Source organism: Pongo abelii, chromosome 10, assembly GCF_028885655.2.
Source record: "Pongo abelii isolate AG06213 chromosome 10, NHGRI_mPonAbe1-v2.0_pri, whole genome shotgun sequence".
NCBI classification, from domain to species: Eukaryota; Metazoa; Chordata; class Mammalia; order Primates; family Hominidae; genus Pongo; species Pongo abelii.
The window spans coordinates 129,312,935-129,338,242 of NC_071995.2; the positions used below are offsets into that span (position 1 = coordinate 129,312,935).

The window sequence follows — 25,308 nt, forward strand, 5'->3', positions numbered from 1 at the left end:
GAGCTGAAGGTTGTTTTCTCCTTGGTGGTGGTTTCTTTAGCACAGCCCCTGTGCTTTACCAATTTTAATACATTTTACTTCTGTTCTTATATTTTTTATAGACATTAATTTTTTCAACTACTTTGATCAAACATAATTAATAAAGCCCATGGTTTCCTAGCGTCCGAAGAGAGGTTTCCAAGTACAGTTTTTCATTGGGGGGAAGAGGATTGTTTTCTGTGGTATTAACTACACATATGGAGATTAAGAATTGCTTCTGTAGATTGCTTTTATATTGTTACATACATAACCTATCCACAGATTGTTTTCTAGTAAAAAATGTTTAGATTTGTAATACACTTAGTTGTCTAAAGGTCAAGAAGTTTTATCTGAGACAGAGGTGCTTATGAGAAAAGTGGCTTCTGAGCCGAGCTGCACTCACCGACCGCAAGAAAAGCAGAATGCCAGCTGGAGCTTACAGCGGGCACTGGCAGGCACAGGTAAATGGCCTTAGTAGCACAGGAGGATTCAGTGAGAAAGTCAGGAAACTTGGCTCCTTTTTTGGGGACAGAGCCGCTGTGTTCCCCAGGCTGGAGTGCAGTAGCACAATCTCGGCTCACCGTAACCTCCGCCTCCTGGGTTCAAGGAATTCTCATGCCCTAGCCTCCTGAATAGCTGGGATTACAGGCATGCACCACCATGCCAAGCTAATTTTTGTGTTTTTAGTAGAGACGAGGTTTCACCATGATGGCCAGGCTGGTCTCAAACTCCTGGCCTCAAGTGATCCGCTCACCTCAGCCTCCTAAAGTGCTGGGATTACAGGCATGAGCCACTACGCCCAGCCGAGACTTGTTCCATTTTTAGTGAGTTCCTCAAAAACCCTTTTGTGTGAGGTGTGGTTAATGCAGTGAGCATGTTCCTGATGGCAACCCATCAGTCATTCTAAGTTAACACTCTCCTCAGGACAGCGGATCGTTGGGAGGACTTCTGTTTTTATATGTAGGTGCTTTGGAACCTTTGTGAAGAAGGCGACTTTAAGATGATAAAGTCTCGGCCTGTGTGCAAAGTTGACATGTGGAACACTTTTCCTGTGTGAATCTTGGGTAAATGAGGCAATACTAGAGTGACTTTAGGTGGAAAATGATAATAGCATACAGAGTTTAGTCTTATCTAGTCTGCTCTGTTATCTAACAGTGGAGAGAAATTTTTATTTTGAAATACATTATCTTGCATTTCTGTCTTTTTCTCAGACAGATGTTATGGCATTGGCTCAGAAGGATTCTAACCTATTGGGGAAAAATTGGCTAGAAAGACAAAAGAAGGCTAAGATGTTAACATAGCAAATTCATTTCTGCAGGATTCTCTTTCACCATATTCAAAATGACCCCCGATGCTTCCCAACATTGCTAGTACTCCGAATGCCAAAGCCAGATGTGACATTGGCCTGAAGACAGTAACTTAAACAAATTGGGTAAAATCCCAGTTGAATTATGAAGTATAAAAAAGTCATGAGTTTTCACTAGTTATTATTAAAATGTAGCAACTGCTGATGCTATCCAGACACCTGGAGAAGCCCACTCTTTTTCTTTTTTTTTTTTTTTTTGTTTTAAGTTCCGAGACACACGTGCAGGATGTGCAGGTTTGTTACATAGTGCCATGGTGGTTTACTGCACTTATCAACCCATCACCTAGGTATTAAGCCTCACATGCATTAGCTCATGCATTAGCTATTTATCCTGATGCTGTTCCTCCCCCTTACCCCCCAGCAGGCCCCAGTGTGTGTCATTCCCCTCCATGCTCATGTGTTCTCATTGTTCAACTTCTGTTTATAAGTGAGAACATGCGGTGTTAGGTTTTCTGTTCCTGTGTTAGTTTGCTGAGGATAACGGCTTCCAGCTTCATCCATGTCCCTGCAAAGAGCATGATCTTGTTCCTTTATATGGCTGCATAGTATTCCATGGTGTATATATACCACATTTTCTTTATCCAGTCTCTCATCAGTGGGCAGTTGAGTTGATTCCATGTCTTTGCTATTGTGAATAGTGCTACATGAACATACATGTGCATGTATCTTTATAATAGAATTATTTATATTTCTTTGGGTATATACCCAGTCATGGGATTGCTGGGTCAAATGGTATTTCTAGTTCTAGATCTTTGAGGAATTGCCACACTGTCTTCCACAATGGTTGAACTAATTTACATTCCCACCAACAGTGTAAAAGTGTTCCTATTTCTCCTCAGCCTTGCCATCTGTTGTTTCTTGACTTTTTAATAACAGCTATTCTGACTGGTGTGAGATGGTATCTCATTGTGGTTTTGATTTGCATTTCTCTAATGATCAGTGATGTTGAGCTTTTTTGTGTATGTTTCTTGGGCACATAAATTTCTTCTTTTGAGAAGTGTCTGTTCTTGCCCTTTGCCCACTTTTTAATGTTTTTTTTTTTTTTTTCTTGTAAGTTTGCTTAAGTTACTTGTAGATTCTGGATATTAGACTTTTGTCAGATGGGTAGATTGCAAAAATTTTCTCCCATTCTGCCGGTTGTCTGTTCACTCTGATGATAGTTTCTCTTGCTGTGCAGAAACTCTTTAGTTTAATTAGATCCCATTTGTCAATTTTTGCTTTTGTTGCAACTGAGAAGCCTGCTGTTAATGAGCACCAAAGTCATCTGTAATCACCAGCACTGCAAATGGTTTGTGCCTAAGCTGGGAAGCCAGGCTTGAATTCCAGCCCTGGCGTGATTTCTCTGTTCTTTCTGAACAGGTCATTTAACATTTCTTAACTCCTCATTCTTTGAAAAAGTAGCTGCACTGTCTGTTGTAGATCACTTCTGCTTTCCTAATTTTACTAGTTTTGATGGGCATAATAAATCGCAGGGTTAATTTCCTTACATCTTTATTGGGTCAAATTACAATATCTCTGGATTGATATTTTACTGGTACCAAGAAAATGAAAAAAAAAACTAATGTGTATTCCTTCATATTTGTACTACAGGCGGCTCTCTTTATCTGTAGGTCCTGTAACCATGGATTCAACAAACCTCAGATCAAAAATACTTGGAAAAAAGTCTGTACTGAGCATGTGCAGACTTTTTCTTGTCGTTATTCCTTAAACAATACAGTAAAGCAACTATTTACATAGCATTTGCATTGTATTAGGTATTATAATCTAAAGACAATACTTTCAAGTATATGGGAGGTTATAGAAAGACAACATCATTTTATATTAGGGACCTGGGCATCCGAGGATTTTGGTATCCTCAGGAGGTCCTGGAACCAATTCCCAAAGGATGGCTATACTTGGTTTTTGTTCTTCCATTTGGTCCCATACTAGTTTATATTCTTTCATGTTCCCTTCCACTTAAAGATTTGCATTAAATTCCTGGGGATTAAAATGAATTATATTTTTGTTAAATAACAATGGGAACAGCAAGAGGGGAAAAGGTTCCATGGTAAAAGCATGTTCGGGGAGTAGCAGTCCCTGAAGCTCGACCCACTCACTGCCCCCACAGGTTGTGCTTCCAGAGTCTGAAGTCTCAGTCACATGGTTCGGGTGTGGGGGTGGAAAACAGGAACTAGCCAAGTATGCCATAGTTATTAGCGCCCATAACAAATGCTTGGTTCTGCTGGGAGGCATCATGACAGATATTTAAAATCAAAATCATAATCTTTATGATAAACATCTTTCACACATAAGCAGTCCCAAATGGTTCATGAATAACACACGCCTGGACTTCAAGGAAGCACGTTACAGCGTGAGAAGAGATGAGGTTACTGTAGTAACTTACAGTGAAAAGTAGTACAGAGCTTGTCACTGTAAGAAACTGGAATCATCCTCATTTTAGTTTTCATACATCCATGTGTTTTCTGTAATTCCAGGTATGATTTTTTTATCGTGAGCCAGGCTGTGAGAAGTGGTAGTGTTTCTCCCACGCATTACAACGTCATCTACGACAACAGCGGCCTAAAGCCGGACCACATACAGCGCTTGACTTACAAGCTGTGTCACATCTATTACAACTGGCCAGTAAGTGTTTCTACTTGTTGATGTTTAGCGAATAAAGGAGACTCACTTTTCAAAATGAAATAGCTGTGGTTTAAAAGGCTTTTAGGGTTAATACTGAGATTTGCAATTGAAAGAGGCTAAATCTAGAGTAATAGAACCTTTTTTTCCTTCCACTAAAGGGTGTCATTCGTGTTCCTGCTCCTTGCCAGTACGCCCACAAGCTGGCTTTTCTTGTTGGCCAGAGTATTCACAGAGAGCCAAATCTGTCACTGTCAAACCGCCTTTACTACCTCTAACCTGCAGAAGAAGATGCAGCTGCTTTTTCTTTTTGAAATAACTTTGGGATTTTTTTAAGCTTTTATTTACTTTTTTTTTTTAACTGTTATCTTTCTGGATGAAACTTGGGAAGGGAATTAGGAGATCTAGCATTTTATTTCTAGCATTGCTATTCACTGGCTTCCTTATTTTATAGGTAAAAATTAAGATTTTATATTTTATCTTCTTGTTTCTCATAGATATTTTGGAGGATTTTTTTGTTTATTTTGAAGAAATGTGGATAAGATACTTTGTAGTATAAAACAGACTCTCTGAGAGTATTTGAAATGTGTTTGGAGATTTACTTAAAAGTACTTTCAGGAGTGAGCAAATCCTACTTATAAACCTATATTAACTTTATTTTTGAAATACCTATTTTGAATTTAAAGGAGATAAGAGGCATAAAGTAGGATGCTCACTACAATCATAGGTAGGGTTTCATCTCATATCTTAAAGACAAAAGGTACTATTACATAACCTATACACAAGATATAGGAGAAAATATGCTTAATTTTTATTTGGTAGGGGGGCTAGGTTGTATGGGAGTAAAAAAAAGATTGAAAATTTTTAAATTGTCCAAAGAAACATTTTAAGACTCTTTAACAAAAAAGGCCATTAGTAAATCTCTATATTAACATTACTATTTATTTTGTTTTGGAACTCAGACATGATTCTATTTGTTATAAAATAAAATTGATGTGATTGCCACCTTAATTGAATAACTGTAATTCTTGTTTTACTGAAAGTATGTGCGTTTTCTTTTCATTTAATTTTTAAAAGTGCATACAATTCCATTCATAAAAGCTAAATTAGCCTGACCAACATGGTGAAACTCCATCTCTACTAAAAATACAAAATTAGCCAGGCGTGGTGCCAGGAGGCTGAGGCAGGAGAATCACTTGAACCTGAGAGGCGGAGGTTGCAGTGAACGGAGATCACGCCACTGCACTCCAGCCTGGGCAACAGAGTGAGACTCCATCTCAAAAAAAAAAAAAAAAATGCTCAATTAGTGTCTCTTATGAACTCTAATGTCAGAGTAAAATTTTTTAAGGAAATGTTGCCACCTCCAATATTTGTGGTATGAGAACGGGTATCCACAGCTTATAAGGAAGCACAGACTAAGAAGTCTGTGGTATTGTGAAGTTGGTAATTGTAGTTTTTTATATCTACATATTTATAGGAATTCTCAGGAACGTTTGCAAAGAGAAGGCTTAAAATTAATGAATTATTGTAAATCCCGGGAACACCTTTAAACATTGCTTACAAATGTGATGAGTGTAAGCTTTAATGACAATATGAAAGTCCCTGGAACTGTAATTTAAACTAATGCAGATCACTCAAGTTATTTGTCTTACCTTTGTGGCACATGGTCTCATTCTGGATTTAGCCTCATTAACATATTATGAATGAAAACCATTTTATTTTCCTTTTAGTTCTTAGAGCTAATAACCGTTGTTAACATTGTTCTGGGCAAGTAGCCCAGGTTCCTTAACCTGTTCGATTTCTAAGCATGAGAAGACAAGAAACACAGAACAGTGTGACCTTCAAAAGGAGGCCACAGACAAACATTTCAATGGTAGAAGTTGCTTAAGGTTGTCCTAGCATTAAGGAATATAAGGAAGTCTAATCATATGACTGGAAAATATTAATTTGAGGTGTTAATTTTTATTTATGGATTTTTGTGGCTAGTCAATTACTTAAGTCATTAAAAGCTCATTCTTAGCAGGCCTTCAGCTCTGCCTTAAAGTTAAAATTGACTTTAATGTCTTTAGAACCATGAAAAATTGGTAAATGTGATAATTCTGGAAAAGTTGCAGTTGTCCAAAGACCCCCACTATATCAAGAAAGACTTAGTTGAAAGGGACAGAAAACTGGCTGAAGTTATTTTAAGCCAAAAAAGGGGTATTGCTTGGTTTTGTCATCATCTAGGTAACGCTTCCCCGATTTACTAATCTGTTGGACATCGCCTGGTTTGCTTTGTGATAACACAGACCGGGTTCCAAACCATACCTAGGAATCAGGACTCTCAGGGGAGAGGCCAGGTCAACAGTCTATTAAATGAGTCCCAGGTGATTTGCCAGGGACTTTTGGCAAATGCTAGTTGAAAGGGGTCTCCTTAACATCGTCTTGGTTATGCCTCTGCTGTGGTTTTCATCAGCTAGACCTCTTGCATGCGGTGAGAGAGGCTAGGTTGATGTCTGAGCCACACCGAGTACACGGAGCACTGTCAGGGAATTCACTGCTGCACTCACAAAGAACGAAGCAGAGACTCCGTGAAATCCCGATTTCTCCTTTCACGTGGGATGTGCGTATCTGAGTGGGACGTCCAAAAGCTTTAGTGTTAAACACACTGACCTCAGGCTCTCCCTTTCCAAAGCTTCGTCTGACCAGTGTACCTGGTGGTTCCTGAAGGAACCCCCGGGATTTGGTGGATGGTTCCCCAAAAGTGCATGCCTGTAGGAAGTCTGTCCACTCTTTTCTGGGTACATTTCCTTCAAAATTCAAAAATGTGACACTGATTGAAGCGTTCTATTTAGCAATTTTACCACATTCCCTAAGTCCTACAGGAGTTTCTCGGAGTAATCTCCTGAACCTGCTGCTTACACACAGTGACGGCTCTGGCTCTCTCCTCAGAGTCAAATAGAAAGTGTTTTCAACAGCAGTTTTGTTCTGATACTATGATATGAGTCTTCAGATATTTTATACATTTCTAAGTAAAAGCTTAAAGTTTGTGTAATTGGTATTGTCATTCAGATACAAGATTTCAAAAGCTAGGTTTAGTTTTCTTTACCTTCATTATTACTACCCAATGATTTTAAAAATCCATTGTGTACAATAGAGAAACTGTGAAATTTTCAAGAGCAGTCAGGAGGGAGTCCTTGCGCTTGGAGTAAGATGACTCTTGTCTCTAGGCCACCATTCAAAGGAGGCTCCATGGCCTCTACACTCTGAGTTAAGCTGCCCCTTCAAGCACCCTGTGCTGCCAGAAGTCAAGTGGGCACCTAGAACTCTGTGCTGCTGAGCCCAGCGCTCTGCCCTTGTCCATCGCAGCCTTCCCACTCCCATGCCTGGGAACCCCACGACCAATGGCATGCCCCATCCCTGGGCTCTTCCCACAAGCCCAAAGCTCCAGGTGATCCCTCATATTTCAGGCTTATCTGTGAGGAGCTCCTTGCAGTCTCTTTTTTGACACCATCCCCTGCCCCTCAACTTTTCCTGTGTCCTCTGGAGTTCATTCTCAGCAGCCTCTTAGGGGTGGTTTCTTTACATCTCCCTTTAACAAACTCGGCTTTCTCCCGGGACACTCACAGTGCTGCTGTTGTCTCTCCTACACTTCTCGTCTGGAGGGTGAGGTGTCCCTCTTGCTCCTCATTGATATTTCCAGACACCCCGACCTCCGCAAAAAAGAAACCACTCAGCTTTGAATCTACTTTGATCAGATCATGTCAGCTGCTCCCCCTCCCTTTGTCACTTTGTGCTCCCCGAGCTCAGATTCCTCCTTGCAGATGGTAGCTCCTGGCCTGCTCATATTGTCCTGTGGTGCTTTCGTTCTAATTCTTGGCTAAAACACACCAGTGAAGTCCAACTTTTTGCCTACTTGCCTGTTCCTTTGCAAATAAACACGGCTGGAGAAAAACACGCAACCCTGTGTAACTGTTGTATTTCAATTCATGATCACAATCAGGCATTTAATGCTGTTAATACATGTATGTCTAGCCATTGGCTCCACAGCTCTCTGATGTTTTTCATACCTTATCTCCTTACACCACCACCACCACCTCCATCCTCATTCTCAACTGCTGTCTATTTCACTAAAAATCCAGGCAGAGCTTCACAAGCTCCCACCTGAACCGCGTTTGCTCTGCAGCCTGGTGTTGTGGCGGCACGGTCTGTGCACTCGGCCAGAGCACACCCACCTGCTTGGGCACAAGACATTCATTTTTGGAGGATGTTGTTTTGGAATCTCATCTCTCCTTGTTTCCCTGCTTTAGTATTTTTCTTTTCCTATTCATTCCCACCAGCTTGCAAAACTGGTGTCATTTTTTTTTATGTTAAAAAATAAAAGCCTTTTGGGCCCCATTGCCCCTTAACTACTGTTCCATTTCTGTCTTTCCCTCAAAACTCCTGTGTTGTCTGGACTTCTTTCCTCCCGATCCTCTCTTGAATCCAGTGCCAGCTGCTCAATTCCTGGCTATCCTCCAGCCAGACCTGCTGCACGCCTGGCATGGTGCCCCCTCTCTCCTGGAAACATGCTCTGCCTGGCTCCCAGGATACCATGCTCTCTTGGCTCCCCACACCTGACTGTTCCTTCTCAGTCTCTTGCTGGTTCTTCCTGGTCTCCCTAAGGCCTAAATGTGCCTTCAGACTCTGCCAGGATCCCGTTTCTTTCTGCTCTTCCTCTGCTGGTCATTTCACCCGTGACTCATTTGTATGAAGATGCTTCCCAGACCACATCTCCAGGCCCGGCTTCCTCCCTGAGCTCCACACTCCTATCATCAGCTGTCTCCTGGACGTCTCCCTTAGGCTGTCCAACATGATGCTACTCAGACGTCCTGGTCTTGGAACTGCCTGACACTCTTCAATTACTGAGGACACAGAGATTTTGTTTATGTGAATTATATCTGTTGATAATTACCATATTAAAAATTAAAACATCTAAAACTATGCATGCCCATATTCCATTGTCAGAATGATACTGTCAGCACATGTTGTGTAGCCTCTGGAAAACACTGTGTATGCTTGAGGGAGAGTTAGAGTGCAAAAGAAAAGTGACCTCTCCGTATCATACAGATAATTTTGATTTTGGCAGAACTCCAAAAGAGTCTGAGATTTCCAGGGGCCTCCAGGCTGCATTTGACAACCTCTGGTTGAACTGGTGTCTCAGTATGCTCAAAGTTAAACTGTGATTTCTTGCAGCCCTGTTCCAGCTCCGTAAATCAGAACTTCATCTTTCCAAATGTTCATTCAGGCCAGAAACCTGGGAGCCATCCTGGAGTCATCTCTTACATCACACCTCAGATTCCTCAGTAAAGTTTATCAGCTTCACTTTCAAAATATGAGTACCTGTCCACTAATCTGTCAGCCTAGCCTTCCTAACCCACGTCTCTGCTCCTGCCTTTGCCCCGACTTTGGTCCATTTTCAGCAAAGTAGTCACAGTGATAAAGTCACACATCTGCTTACAGTCCCACTGTGGATCCCCATCTCAGGAACACAGTCGTTGCCAGGTTCCCATGTTCTGTCGTCCCAGCTGCTCACAGGAGACTCGGTTCTCCTCCTGCCTTAGGGCCTCTGCCTGGTTTCCTCTGCCTGCCGTGCTTGGAGCCCAAGTTCCCATGTGTTCCTTCAGGTCTGGGCTGAAATGGCCCCAGCCCAGGGAAGCCGCCTGTGACCATCCCCCTGTGAGCGTGCAGCCTAGAGACCCTACCCTTCACCTCTCCTCCCCAGCTTCATTGCTATCATTATCTAGCATTGTGCCCAGCTTACCTTTTCTCTTACTCATCTCCCGCTAGATGCTGAGCCCATGAGGGCCAGGATTCTTGAGTGTTTTGTTCACTTTTGTCTTCCCAGTTTAGATGATCCCCAGTATATAGCAGGTTCTCAAATATTTATTGAATGGATAGATGAATAACTAGTGCCGCCCATAATTCAGAAAAATAGTCCCTAGTATTTCCTGGGCATGTTAAAGTTGAAGGGCTCTGCCCCAACAGTGATCCTCGATCCTTGGGTACACATGGCAGTCACCAGAGAGCTTTAGCTTTAGCAACCCCTAATGTCAGTGCGCACGCAGTTCACAGAAGAATCTCAGCTGGAGACCTGGGCATGGATATGTTAGAAATCTCTTCTGGGATGTAAGTTACATCAGGCAGAGAGGTGGGACCATCCAGACAGACAAAAGCAACCCGGCTTTCGAGAAACCTGGATTCTAAATCTCAGCTTCTGGCTGTATCTGAACACCAGATGCTCTGCTGGCATTGGGTGGTTTTCTTCATGGGTGCCTGGAGGTGTAGGTCCAATCCATCCTGGCCATGTCCCCACCCATGTGGCATAAGTGCAATGCCAGGGTGTGATCTGGAGGCAGGAAAGGAGCCCTTTGGTGTGGCCCTGCAGCCTCAGCTGTAGCAGGGCCTGAGCTACCTTAGCACAAGCGGGCACTTTGCCCTTGGTCTGGGGCCTGGGGACTGCATCTGGCCTCGTGATTTGCTCGCTTTCGCCTTCCATCAGAGGCCAACCCTTCCCATTTGGTCCCAGGCCCTGTGAAGTGGAGAGCGGGAGTAGTATATGTACCTTCTTTCTGGACAGCGCAAGAATCTTTAAACACTTTAATGCCATTCTCCCTGACCCAACTTACATGCCATTGCTTTTGATTTAAATCAACTGTATTGAGGTATAGTTTATTTACATAAAGTAAATGAATCCAGTGTAATGAGTTTGGACAAATGTCTATACCCCTGGATCTACTACCACCATCAAGCTTTAGAGAATGCCTATGCCCTCCTCCCACAAAGCTTCCTTCTTGCCCCCTTGCAAGCAGCCCTCCCCACCGGGACCAGATGCAGCAGTGACCTGCCTCTGCCAACTCTGGAATCTCACCTGGAGAACCGTGTAGCATGCACTCTTGTGTCAGGCTTCTTTTGGTCTGCCTGGTGTTTTAAAGCAGAGTCTGTGTATCTATGTAAGTGGGTTGTTTGCTGGGTGGTATTCGACTGCGTGATGAGTTCACCATTTGTTTATTCATCATCAATCAGTGGGTGTTTTGGATGTTTCCAATCTTTGACTAGTATAGTAGACTATCATGAAAAATACTGTTGAGGATTTTGTGTGGGGATGTATGTTTTCATTTTTCTGGTGGATACATAGATGTGGAATTGCTGGATTTATATGGGAAGCATGTCTGCAACTTCATGAAAAGCTAACAAGCTGTGTTCTAAGTATTTATGCCCTTTTCCCTTTTTCTTTACAATGCATGAGATTTCATTGCTCCACATCCTCACCAGTATTTGATGATGCCTTTTTAATTTTAGTCATCTTGTGGGTATGTAATCTTACCTTATTTTGGTTATTATTTGCATTTCCCTGGTGAGTAATGTTGCTGAGCGTCTTTTTGTTTACATGTTGGCCATTCTTACATCTTCTTTTATGAAAAGTCTGTTCAAATCTCTTGCACATTTTAAAAGTATTTTATTGAGTTGTAAAAGTTATTTATGTATTCTGGATACAAATCTTTTGTTGTAGATATGCACTGTGAATATTTCCTTCCAGTTTCTGGCTTGCTGTTTTGCTGTCTTAAGTGTCATTCAAAGAGAAGATGTTTGTACAACTGGATTTGAAAGCCAGTGGTGGGGGAGAACCATCTGGTGAGGACTTAACACTTCCTACTCTTGGATGTGCTTCACGCATGGTTGAAAATGTAATTGTCAAAAAACGCTGCCAAAGTTCTTGATTTATATACTGACTTGAAGTGTTTACTAAACAATATTTGGAATGGTATTTGGAAAAAAGTATCTTCCTTAGCTGTTTAATTTGCTGTAGAGTGAGATAGACTTACTTTAATGTAAGTTTGGCAGTTGACTTCATTTGTACCTGGTACTGGTATCTATAAATAATGCCTTTTTTCTTCATTCTTTTAAAATTTATTTGGCACTTAGCAGACACTCACACATTTGTCAAATAAAAGAATTGTACAAATTTTTTTCTTATTGAAACTCAAACCACATTGAATAAACTAAAGTGCTTCCTTGACAGTTCCTTCAACTCCCTCATCCCAATTCCCATCCAAGCATTGACAGTTCCTTCACCTCCCTCATCCCAATTCCCATCCAAGCATTGACAGTTCCTTCAGCTCCCTGATCCCAAGTCCCATCCAAGCAGTAACCATTGTTTGGTTTGCATATATTCTAGCAACCTCTCCCCCAACCCCCCAACTTTTTTTTACTTTTGTATTTTTACTACTAATTTCAAACTGGAAAAAAAAGACCAGTATCATGAACCTGGTTTCATCCTGCCTAGAAGTAAAGAAGGGGAAATTGCTGAGCCTCTGAAACCAAGAAGGCCACTAAGGTGTCAGGGTGGAGGGGAGAGGCAAAGAACTCTGTGGAATATCCCTTATCCTTTTTGAAAAAATTGAGTAGGTTGAGTAAGGAGAAACTCTAGATGATTTTACATTTAAGGATGACACCGTATTTGCCTGACTGATTTGAAGGCATGTTGTTAGCTGATTTCTTATGTCACATAGCTTTTTTATACTTTTCCAAATTCCAGTTGCCCTGGGTTATCTTCCCCAAAAAGTGGAAGATGATTGAAGGTAGTACTCAAGATGAAAGGGCCTTAAGTAACACAGAATCATGTGTTGAGGAACTTCTTTTCTTTCTATTATGTTACTGTCGATTATGTGCAGGAGAAAGTCTCTCTTGTTGTTGGGGTGTCTGGCACCTCCATTTGCTCATCACTGATTTTAACAAAGCCAAACAAAGTAGGCCCTAGGTAGAACTAAGAAGCAAGTCCAATGAGTCTTCTTTTTTTTTTTTACTAGACTTTATTTTTTAGAGAAGCTTTAGGTTCACAGTTAAATTGAGTAGAAAATAGAGTTCCTATGTGTTCCCCTCACCCACACAGGCCCAGCCTCCCCCATATCAACATATCCCACCCCCCAGAGTGGTTTTCTTGTTACACTTGATGAACCTACAGTGACATCATGATTGCCCCAAGTCCACAGTTCACATGAGGGTTCACTCCTGTATCTACCATCAAGTTTGAGAGAATGCCTATGCCCTTCCCTTTGTGTATTTTGGATAACAGTCCTTTTATGGACAGTCTGTGGATTTGGACAGATGTATAATGTATGTGTCCACCATCATGGGACAACACAGAGTCCTTTCATGGCCCTAACACTTCCCTGTGCTGTGCCTTTTCATTTGTCCCTCCCTTCTAACCCATCATAACCACTCATGTTTTCACTGTCTCCATAGTTTTGCCTTTTCCAGCTGTCATACATTCAGAATCACACAGTATGTAACTTTCTCAGGTTGGCTTCTCTCTCTCAGTAATATGCATTTAAGATTCCTCCGTGTCTTTGTGGCTCATCTCTTTTTAGCACTGAGTAATATTCCATTATTTGAATGCACCAGTACATGTATCCATTCACTTGCTTGAAGGAGTCATCTTGATTGCTTCCAAGTTTTGGCAAATGTGAATAAAACTGCCATAAACATCTCTGTGCGGGTTCTTGTATGGATATGCCTTTTCAACTCCTTTGGGTAAAAACCAAGCAGTGTGCTTCGTAAAGTAAGAGTATGTTTAGTTTTGTAAGAAACTGCCTGTCTTTTAGAATGGCTTTACCATTTTGCATTCCCATCACTAACAAATGAGAGTTCCTGTTAATTCACATCTTCCCCAGCGTTTGCTATTGTCATTGTTGTGGGTTTGGGCCATTCTGATAGGTGTGTAATGGTGTCACATTGTCATTTTACTTTGCAATGCCCTGAGGACATGTGGTGTGGAGCATCTTTTCCTGTGCACACTTGCCATCTGTGTGTCTTCTGTGCTAAGGTACCTGTTAAGGTTTTTGGGCCCTTTTTTAATCGGGCTGTTGTCTCATTGTTGAGTTGTGAGAGTTCTTTGTATATTTTAGATAACAGTGCTTTATCAGATAGGTCTTTTGCAAATATATTGAATCCCCTTTTTAAAAAACAGGTTAGGTGGCACTTAGTTATGGGAGCAACTGAAGGTAAAATGGAGGTGTTTGAAGTTTGGGTAAAGTTACTGCCTTTGGAGAATTAAAATTTGTTAGCAGGGGCTACCAGGCCCTTCCTGATCTGGATCAACCTATATCTTCAGTGGTCACTTCCCATGTGAACCTTGGGTCCCAACCCTATGAATGCACTTGCAGCTCCTAAGATGTGTGTTGTGCCCCCGAGTCTTCTAGCTGCCTCCCAGGTCTGGTAGGCCTGGACCTGTGAACCGCTGAGTTTTCCTCGTTGCTGCCTCTGCAGGCTAAATACTTCAGCAAGAATTCCCTGACCCTCTTGCTGACCACCGTGCTGCTTAGGGGCCTGGGCCACCGTGGTCTGAGCCTGTGCCCATAGCAGTTTCTGATGTGAGCGCTCCAGAGCCACGTACTGGCCAAATGTATTTGTCGTCACAATAACCCCATTCTCTCCATTTCCAAACTGCCACATTGACAAGCAAAATAACTTTGTTAGGCTTTTCAGGAATTCTCAGTAAATCATTGATAGAATCAGGTGTCTTCATAATTTCTGTAGTGCTGAGGCTAAGGAGCTTCAATGTCTTCCTCTTCTCTCCCCCTTACCTCATTTCCCCCCACCCCAAGGTTTATACTGTTTAATTGTTTTTATATTGGCCAAAACCTGGGTTGAATTTTTGCTTTAAATTCTACATAGTTTCAGTCAAATAATACTACAGAAAGCCCAAGTTGAGTATGCTTTTATTTTTTAAACCAATTTTAGCAGTACAGTGTTTTGGAAAGCTGAAATAGTAAGAAAGTTTGCACATATTTGGTTGGGTTAAATGTTTGTTTAAATGCATTTTAGGAACTTTATTTCTCAAGTTAGGTGTAAACAAAATTCTCCTTTCCATGATTACTCAACAAGATAGATTGCAAGCTTTATCAGTTCCAGACTGTGCAACTTTTATATATCAAGGCTTTACTGTTGTCCAGTGTAAAAAATTCTTAATTGAATTAACCCATAGTAAGTCTTCCAGTTTTTATTGAATTGGAGATGCATAAATAGATTTGCATTTCTCTTGTACAAATTGAGTTCCACCAGGAGGATATGCCCAGGGTGAGGCTATCTCATGAGGGACAAGTTAATTTGACCAGGGCCTGCAGGCAGTAGCTAGCCTAGAATACAAATTCAGGAGACGTGTTCCCTATGAGAATCAGAGGCAGCTTTACTCCTGAGACAAAGAATCAGGGTCAGTGACTAGGAGTTCTAACAGCAAACCAGAGCCCCCACTTGGATTTCCTAGGGATCAAATAGCTGTATCTTTGTGGTAGAACCTGAAGTGCTATGATCTGCCTACAGGAAAGCCAGGGTAAAATGTCTCTGACTTCCCTCTAATATAATGATGGGGCTTCTTGCAGTCAGGGATCTTCTCCGGATTTCCTAGTGATAGCGCAGCCCAAAGAGTATGTGAGCCTCAGCAGCTCCTCACCTCCCACTCCAGAGTGAGGCACTTTTTAAATGCATGTACCCAAGACAAAAATTGCAGAGGCACAAAGTGCTAAATAGACCAGCCCCTGGCTGGTTCTTAGAAACCTATTGTGTGGTTTTCGAATTTTACATAATTTTTGTTAAAGCATTTAGCCTGTGGTAAGGCATATTTGCTTTAACATGTGCTTATTACAGAAGTTAAGTTTCACTATAGAAATTTCTGGAAATACAAATGCAAAATAAAACACAAATCTCTATCATTCTGCAGAAACAGCATTCTTTTGACCCCTATTGTTTTATTCTATAGATGTATATTTTTGTGTTTACAGAAACTTGATCATACTATTTTATAACTTGCTGTTTCATATAAAATTATCATGAACATCTTTCATGTCATGACATGTCTCTCCTTTTAATGAGTGCATAGTCTTCCAAACTACAAACCTTCCATATTCTATTTAATGTTCCTCTGCTGCTAGAAATTTTGGTTGTTCCTGATTTTTATTTCCCCTTTTATAAATGTCTCTTTGGTGAACATTATTAGACTTACAGTATAATCCAGTTGATACATAAGCGAATGAAGACAGTAACCCTCAGACAGATGTGTGTGTGGCATGTACATTAACTGCTATCCTTTCAGCACTTTGTTTTGTTGAAATGGCCATTTCCGTTATGTTCAGGAAAACTCATTTGGGGAAGAATAAGCAATAAATTTGTAATTAGTGAAATCTGGTTCAGTTTTTCAGTTTGTCCAGGTTTTAAGAGAAGTTAGGCACTAGCCTAGCTTTAACTGATGTCTGTTCCCAGTGAGTTGAAATCATCAGGATTGCTCTGAATACATGCCAGATAAGGATGCTGAGTACCAGCACACAGGCTTGCCTTACGGGCATGGGTGAATGCTGCTTCAAATGGTACAAAATGATGTTCGCCCATAAAGCAACAAGAACATGTTAATGACATACGTTGAATGGCACCTCTTGACCCACTTTGAGGGTCAAGAAGTCCAAAGTCAGGAGCTTTATTGATTACTGTATGAAGTGGTTCCTGGGATGCCCAGCGTGTTTCCAGAAGAGCTGCGGGGGTGCATCGTGGTTTTATACAAGCTTGGCCATGAAAGGACAGATACTCAAACTATTGTATGTTTTCATCTTGGAAAACAAACCTTGGTCATAGAAAACCAACAGAGTCTTGTCCAGCTTTGTCCTCTAATGCCTCCCAACGTGTTACCTTCCTGAGAGGAGACCCTGAATAGATGACCTTTTTAACAAATAAAAAAGATGACTTTTTTTAAAAATAAAAAATCTGACAGATGCTTATCTTGAAATTATATACACTTTGTTTTATTATCAGTTTCATTTTCCAGTTTTCGTATTTGAAATATTTTGGAGAAGGGAAAGATATTTTAGAGAAAATTTCCCGAAACAATATACACAACATCTCTTTTTTGGTAAAATTGCTGTGCGCTTTCTCTCCCTATTCCACACTCACCATAATACACTATTATGATTTTTATACTGCATGGCTTGTTAGTCTTTGCTTTTGATGAACTATTAGTTTTCATTTCCATAGGTAATGAAGTGTGTAGTTAGTTGGCTTGGTGATGAGAAAGAATGTTAATTAATATATTTCTGCCCACTTTACCAGCCTGTCCACAGTGCTGCAAATTTATTTTCAGAAGCTTCCTTAAAGCTTGTAATTGGATGGAATTTAAAGTGTTTTGTGTAATTCAAAATTGTCTTTTAAAGCACTTTCTTCATTGTTGAAACATTACCATGAGCCACTGTTGAAATCGTTATTTCATAACATCCTTATGTGGGTTTTTTAGACTTCGTTCCAGTTCATTTGCTGTGCTGCTTTCGTTCATCAAATGCCTGATTTTAATAACTGTTTAACAGGTTATTAACTACTTAACTGTGAAACAAAACACCCACTCAAATATATTTTTAACTTAATGTAAGTATTGCTTTAATATATGATGCAGTTTAACCTGTTTTCCTGAAGATGCATATATGTGAATGGCTTATAGATGTTTCATTGACTGTGAAGTTCTCATGTTCAACACCTCAGGGCAGTGCATGCACATTCAGAGATTATAAGAACTTATTATTTCAAGTTTCCGGATCAGTTTGAGGAGTGTCGAGATTTTAAGGCAAAACAGACATGTTTGTTATTTGACACTTGCACTGAAATCTGTGACTCAGGGCTTCTGGGTACAGAGATGTCCCAAAAATTCAGAAATTGAGTATTAAAGCTGTTGAAAAATGTTACTTCTCCTCCCTTCCCTCCAGTTTTAAATTTATGCCTATCAAAAGTCATGCTATTTTTACCAGGTGACTGAAATGATATTTAAGTTGCAAATCTGGCCTTAAAAACATATCAGTCCTTCACTTGTCTATCTTAATGGATGTCTGTTTTTCAAATGAAACTTTCTGAAGCTCCTTGCTGCATGTTCTTCTGAATCTCCTTGTGCAGGTCTGTCCAAAGACCTAACCCACCGCCATCAGTACCACACATGCTGTGGTTTGGGAATGTTATGGTTTGCTTCAGACTTTCTCTCTGATCCTCTTATTTGGATGCCATGGGAGAAGTTAAGACAGGAATAACTAGATTGTTTGTTTCTTTTTTCATTTTTACTTTTAGAAAGGCTCAGATGCTCAGAATTGGAGCTGTCATAATCCTTGTTTTACAAGAGTTTATCATTGACCCCTGCATATCTTTTATTTTCTTTATTAATAAGGAAATGATAATAATGAAATAATTATCCTTAATAATAAGCCCTCTTGAGCCCATCTCCCAATCCTGGAAGTAAACCCTGGCAATAGCCACCATTCACCCATGCACACCACCCCTTCCTGTCTCCATTCACCCATGCACACCACCCCTTCCTGTCTCCATTCACCCATACACACCACCCCTTCCTGTCTCCATTCACCCATGCACACCACCCCTTCCTGTCTCCATTCACCCATACACACCACCCGCTTCCTGTCTCCATTCACCCACGCACACCACCCCTTCCTGTCTCCATTCACCCACGCACACCACCCCTTCCTGTCTCCATTCACCCATGCACACCACCCCTTCCTGTCTCCATTCACCCATACACACCACCCGCTTCCTGTCTCCATTCACCCATGCACACCACCCCTTCCTGTCTCCATTCACCCACGCACACCACCCCTTCCTGTCTCCATTCACCCATGCACACCACCCCTTCCTGTCTCCACCCATGCACACCACCCTTTCCTGTCTGCATTCACCCATGCACACCACCCGCTTCCTGTCTCCATTCACCCATGCACACCACCCGCTTCCTGTCTCCATTCACCCATGCACACCACCCCTTCCTGTCTCCATTCACCCATGCACACCACCCCTTCCTGTCTGCATTCACCCACGCACACCACCCCTTCCTGTCTCCATTCACCCATGCACACCACCCCTTCCTGTCTGCATTCACCCATGCACACCACCCCTTCCTGTCTCCATTCACCCATGCACACCACCCCTTCCTGTCTCCATTCACCCATGCACACCACCCCTTCCTGTCTGCATTCACCCATGCACACCACCCACTTCCTGTCTCCATTCACCCATGCACACCACCCCTCCCTGTCTCCACCCATGCACACCACCCCTTCCTGTCTGCATTCACCCATGCACACCACCCCTTCCTGTTTCCATTCACCCATGCACACCACCCCTTCCTGTCTGCATTCACCCATGCACACCACCCGCTTCCTGTCTCCACCCATGCACACCACCCCTTCCTGTCTCCATTCACCCATGCACACCACCCACTTCCTGTCTCCATTCACCCATTCACCCCACCCACTTCCTGTCTCCACCCATACACACCACCCCTTCCTGTCTGCATTCACCCATACACACAACCCCTTCCTGTCTCCATTCACCCATACACACCACCCCTTCCTGTCTGCATTCACCCATACACACCACCCCTTCCTGTCTGCATTCACCCATGCACACCACCCCTTCCTGTCTCCATTCACCCATGCACACCACCCGCTTCCTGTCTCCACCCATGCACGCCACCCCTTCCTGTCTGCATTCACCCATGCACACCACCCCTTCCTGTCTCCATTCACCCATACACACCACCCCTTCCTGTCTCCATTCACCCATGCACACCACCCCTTCCTGTCTGCATTCACCCATGCACACCACCCGCTTCCTGTCTCCACCCATGCACACCACCCCTTCCTGTCTGCATTCACCCATGCACACCACCCCTTCCTGTCTCCATTCACCCATACGCACCACCCCTTCCTGTCTCCATTCACCCATGCACACCACCCCTTCCTGTCTCCATTCACCCATGCACACCACCCCTTCCTGTCTCCACCCATGCACACCACCCCTTCCTGTCTGCATTCACCCATGCACACCACCCCTTCCTGTCTCCACCCATGCACACCACCCCTTCCTGTCTGCATTCACCCATACACACCACCCCTTCCTGTCTCCATTCACCCATGCACACCACCCCTTCCTGTCTGCATTCACCCATGCACACCACCCCTTCCTGTCTCCATTCACCCATACACACCACCCCTGCCTGTGTGCATTCACCCATACACACCACCCCTTCCTGTCTCCATTCACCCATGCACACCACCCCTTCCTGTCTCCATTCACCCATGCACACCACCCCTTCCTGTCTGCATTCACCCATGCACACCACCCCTTCCTGTCTCCATTCACCCATGCAAACCACCCCTTCCTGTCTCCATTCACCCATGCACACCACCCCTTCCTGTCTCCATTCACCCATGCACACCACCCCTTCCTGTCTCCATTCACCCATGCACACCACCCCTTCCTGTCTCCATTCACCCATGCACACCACCCCTTCCTGTCTCCATTCACCCATGCACACCACCCCTTCCTGTCTCCATTCCCCCATGCACACCACCCCTTCCTGTCTCCATTCACCCATGCACACCACCCCTTCCTGTCTCCATTCACCCATGCACACCACCCCTTCCTGTCTGCATTCACCCATGCACACCACCCCTTCCTGTCTGCATTCACCCATGCACACCACCCCTTCCTGTCTGCATTCACCCATGCACACCACCCCTTCCTGTCTCCATTCACCCATGCACACCCCCCTTCCTGTCTGCATTCACCCATGCACACCACCCGCTTCCTGTCTGCATTCACCCATACACACCACCCCTTCCTGTCTCCACCCATGCACACCACCCGCTTCCTGTCTCCACCCATGCACACCACCCCTTCCTGTCTCCATTCACCCATGCACACCACCCGCTTCCTGTCTCCACACATGCACACCACCCGCTTCCTGTCTCCACCCATGCACACCACCCCTTCCTGTCTGCATTCACCCATACACACCACCCCTTCCTGTCTCCATTCACCCATACACACCACCCCTTCCTGTCTGCATTCACCCATGCACACCACCCGCTTCCTGTCTCCACCTATGCACACCACCCCTTCCTGTCTCCATTCACCCATACACACCACCCCTTCCTGTCTCCATTCACCCATGCCCACCACCCCTTCCTGTCTCCATTCACCCATGCACACCACCCACTTCCTGTCTCCACCCATGCACACCACCCGCTTCCTGTCTCCACCCATGCACACCACCCGCTTCCTGTCTCCACCCATGCACACCACCTCTTCCTGTCTGCATTCACCCATACACACCACCCCTTCCTGTCTCCATTCACCCATACACACCACCCCTTCCTGTCTGCATTCACCCATGCACACCACCCGCTTCCTGTCTCCACCCATGCACACCACCCCTTCCTGTCTCCATTCACCCATACACACCACCCCTTCCTGTCTCCATTCACCCATGCACACCACCCCTTCCTGTCTCCATTCACCCATACACACCACCCCTTCCTGTCTGCATTCACCCATACACACCACCCCTTCCTGTCTCCTGACCTCTCTGCTGCCAAAGTGGATGCTGTTGAAATTATCATTCCCTTGCCTGTTGAAGAAGTTTTAGCAAATATACATGGGTCAGTATTAATTACTATTTATTTTTAGTTGGTTCTGAACTTAACAAAATTTACAGCATATCTTTGTCCAAATTTGCCAGTTTTTCTTTTATAGACAGTTTTCTGTGTTTTAAAAATTTTGCTCTAACCCAAAGTCAGAAATATGTTCATCTATATTTTCCTAGAAGTTTAAAACTGTAAATCTCTAGAGTAGATCAAGCTGATTTTTGTATGGTCTAAAATAAGGGAACAATTTCCCTTTTCTCCATATGGAATGGATAGTTGTTTGTCACCTCCACGTCCCTTTCCTGAAGAGTGTCTTCTTTTCGTTTTGTTTTTTCTTTTTGAGTCTCGCTCTGTCACCCAGGTTGAACTGCAATGGCACAATCAAAGTTCGCTGCAGCCTCAAACTCCTGGGCTCAGGTGATCCTCCTGCCTCAGCCTCCCGAGTAGCTGGGACTCCAGGCATGCACCACCTTGCCTGGCTTCTTTTTTTCCATTGATCTTTCATTTAAACCTCACTCACACATCACAGCCCCATAAATGTGCAGGGCCATTTGTCATTGATCAGTTAGTTGATCTATCCCAGTATCAGCATCCCATTGTTTTAATTACTATACTTACCTACATCCTGATGTCTGGTAGGACACGTTCCTTTATGATTCCATATGAATTTTAGAATTTATTTGTGACATTGATGAAAAATTTAAGATTTTATTAAATTGCATAGAATCAATAGGAATATGTAGGGAGAGTAAACAATCTTTATGATTTTAGGTTTTACCGTCCTCCAAATGGCTTATCCCATTTATTTGAGTTTTAAAATGTCTTTCATCATAAAGTTTCATAATTTTCTGTGTACTGATATTGTACATTTTTGTTTGATTTATTCCTAAGTGCTTTTAGAGTTGCCATTGTAAATGTTTTTCTTTTAAGGATTATATTTTCTAATTTTTACAGGTATATGTAATTGAGCTTTTTAATATTGATCTTACATCTAGGTGCTTTAATACACTTTTGTTTCTAATGATTTGCCTGTATTATTTTGTGTTTTCTATGTGGGCAGTTGTATGCTCTGCAAACAATGATAATTCTGTTTTCTTCTTTCCAGTCTTTATGCTTTCACTTTATTAAATTTTCTCCATTTAAGATTACGTCCATTATAGGATTTTTATAAACACCTTTTACCAGGTTAACAATTTATTCATAGCTTTCTAAGAGCTTTCAAAGGCATTTCTGTTGAGTTTTTTTTTAGTTTTTCTATATCTATTGAGATGATAATATGGTTTTTATCTTTTATTTTGTTAATATAGTTCATGTTAGTTTAAGATTTTCTCAGATTCAATCATTCTTGCATTCCTGAGATAGACTAACTTGGTTCTTTTTTTTAAATATGCCATTGGCTTTTGTTTGCTAATATTTTGTTTAGAGTGTTTACACTTATATTCATGATGAAATGGGCTTACAATTTTTTCATTTCCTTACTATCTTTGGTTTTGTATCCAGGTATACACTTCACTTAAAATGTCTTGAAAAGTGTTGTCTTTTAATTTTTTGGAAGGGTTTATATAAGATTGGGATGATCTGAGTATTTGGTAGGATTCTTTTTGTTAAACTATCTGGGCCTGAAGTTTTTCTTATGGAAAAAAATTTAACTATTACTTTGGTTTCATTTGTACTTATCATTTTTTTAAGCTTTCAGTTTTTTATTAACCAGTGTCATTATTTTACACTTTTTCCAGGCACTTGTCTATTTTTTTCTGGGTTTTCTAATTTATTAATAGAGAGTTGACAATACTTCATCTTTATAAAATCAGCTGTATGATTATGTTCTCTTTTTAATTTAAAAGTATTATTAACGTCTTCTGTTTGTTGTGATAAACCTTTCCAGCTGTATTTCCTTTAGTCTAGTTCAAAGTTAGTTCCCATCAGCTTTGTACTGTTGTTTTCTGTGTCACTGGCTTCTACTCTTTATCTCTTTTTTTCAGTTATCTTTTCTTCCTATCTAACATCTTAGGTTCATTAGTGTGTCTTTTCTCATACAAAGTTATAAATTTCCCTTGAAGCATTGCTTTCCCTGCATCCTGCAAGCTTGTCATGCTTTCATTGTAATCCAGCTCTCTCTCTATATAACTGATCCACGAGTTCTTTAGAAGTGTATTTTTTAAAATTTCTAAGTTAGTGCCATTTGATAATTTAACTTCCACTTAGTAGCCAGGGTTAATTTACCACGTTGTTGGAAACCAGAGCTCCTAACATGAACCCCAAGTTTTTAAAAAATAGTAACCAAGCTTAGTTGTGATTTTGTGGTGTATTGTTCAATCTGATTAGCACTGTGATTAGTATTTTAGTTTTGTAACAAGTTTTTTTCTGTTACTTAGCTTCGTACTCTTAGTACTGCAGATAGAATAGGGTATTTTAATCTTTTCTTATGTCTTCATTTCCAGGTTTTGGAATGTAATACATTTGAAAATAGTGCTGTGAGACAGTGGTCCACTATCTTGTGTTTCTACCTGTCTGGTGAGAAGCAGTACTGACTACCTTTGTCCAGATGATGTTTGTGAGGTTGTTTGTACAGCAGACTGCCCCAGAAGGTAGACATGGTGTCTCCCTTCAGAGCAGAGGGCAGGCATGCCTACAGGCCAGCGTCATAAAAATAATATCTTGCTTCAGGGCAAAAGTCAGACAATGTCACCGCCCATTATAAAGAACTCCAGGGTCCCTCAGCCCAGGTTTCCCCTGCTCCAATTCAGCCACCTGTGTGTGTGGCATCACTGGTCCTGTTCACTTTGCTCCTTTGGAATTAGAGCTTGGGCAGTGGGTACCAGTTATACTCTTTTTGCTTCTGACCACGTCTTCTGTCTCTGACTCAAGGATCTCATGTCTTGTTTCCTTCCCTTTACTCTGAACTCATTTGTCATAGACCTTGTTTGGTTTGTTCCCTCTCTTTCTGCTCCTCTTCCCCTCCCTCCCTTTCTCCCTTTCTTTTTGTTGTTTTCTTTCTCTCCCCTCAAACAGGTGAGGGCTGTATGCGGCCCACCCATCACTGGGCTAGACGGTGGGCTGGCTTGGCCTGGTGGTTGTCTCTCACCTGCTGGGCAGCTTCCTCTCCAGGACTGGTGCCTGCACAACTTATCTGGTCCCTGTCTCACTGCTTTGAAGCCTCCTGCCTTCCCCACATGGTTCTCTGTGCACTGGCACATATGGAAAATCACAGTCCCAGCAGGTGCTGTCCCCGGGGCCGTTGCCCTCTTTCCCTTCCTCTGTCATGTGGACCGCACTCCAGGGCTGTGTCCCTAGAATGGCTGCGTGTGTCTCGCTGTTCTCTCCCTGCTTCCTACTAAGTTCCTCAGGAGTTGCTGATTTGGGTGAGGGACAACCAGCAGCACATGGGCCTGAGGAAGAGGAAGGGCTGCTGAGCCCCGGGTTCTTGCCAAGGTGAGACCGCCTGCCTTCTCACAGGCTCCACTTCAGGAACAACGTCTTCAGGAACAACGTGGGTGAGACAGTGCTGCAAATTCTCACTGGGGCCTTGCTCTCTCTCCTTTTCCCTCACAGTGTGTGGAGATTATTCCCCAAATCTGACACAAGTCCAGCCGTCTCTACAAGGATTTTATTGGAAAATTAGAGGCAGCTGTTTTGGTGACTGCTCATCAAATGCTATCAAAAGGCAGCATTGTTGTTTAACCCTTTCCTCCCCCATTCCTTTTCCTCCTACTCTATCCCCAGAGAAGTCTTTTAAGAAGGGACTAGAAAAAAGCTTTATTATTTTCAATTTGTATAGTTATTTACATGTATCTTCTTATTCTGGTAACTAAATGGCATAGGGAT

The 25,308-nt window shown here is 42.5% G+C and overlaps 1 protein-coding gene across 8 annotated transcripts in view; it reads left to right on the top strand.

Moving 5' to 3' along the window:
• The window catches only part of PIWIL1 (piwi like RNA-mediated gene silencing 1), a 75,694-nt gene that overhangs the window by 29,313 nt on the left and 21,073 nt on the right, over positions 1-25,308 (top strand). For 4 of the 8 annotated variants that reach the window (XM_024256758.3, XM_054527748.2, XM_054527752.2 and 1 more), the window contains 2 exons: positions 3,859-4,006; positions 4,165-5,014. In XM_024256758.3, the coding sequence (XP_024112526.1) occupies positions 3,859-4,006; positions 4,165-4,281 (265 nt within the window). In that variant the 3' untranslated portion in view covers positions 4,282-5,014. Of the gene's footprint in view, positions 1-3,858; positions 4,007-4,164; positions 5,015-25,308 lie in introns of those variants that run through there. The other 4 variants (XM_054527754.2, XM_054527750.2, XM_054527751.2 and 1 more) reach the window with 1 other exon arrangement.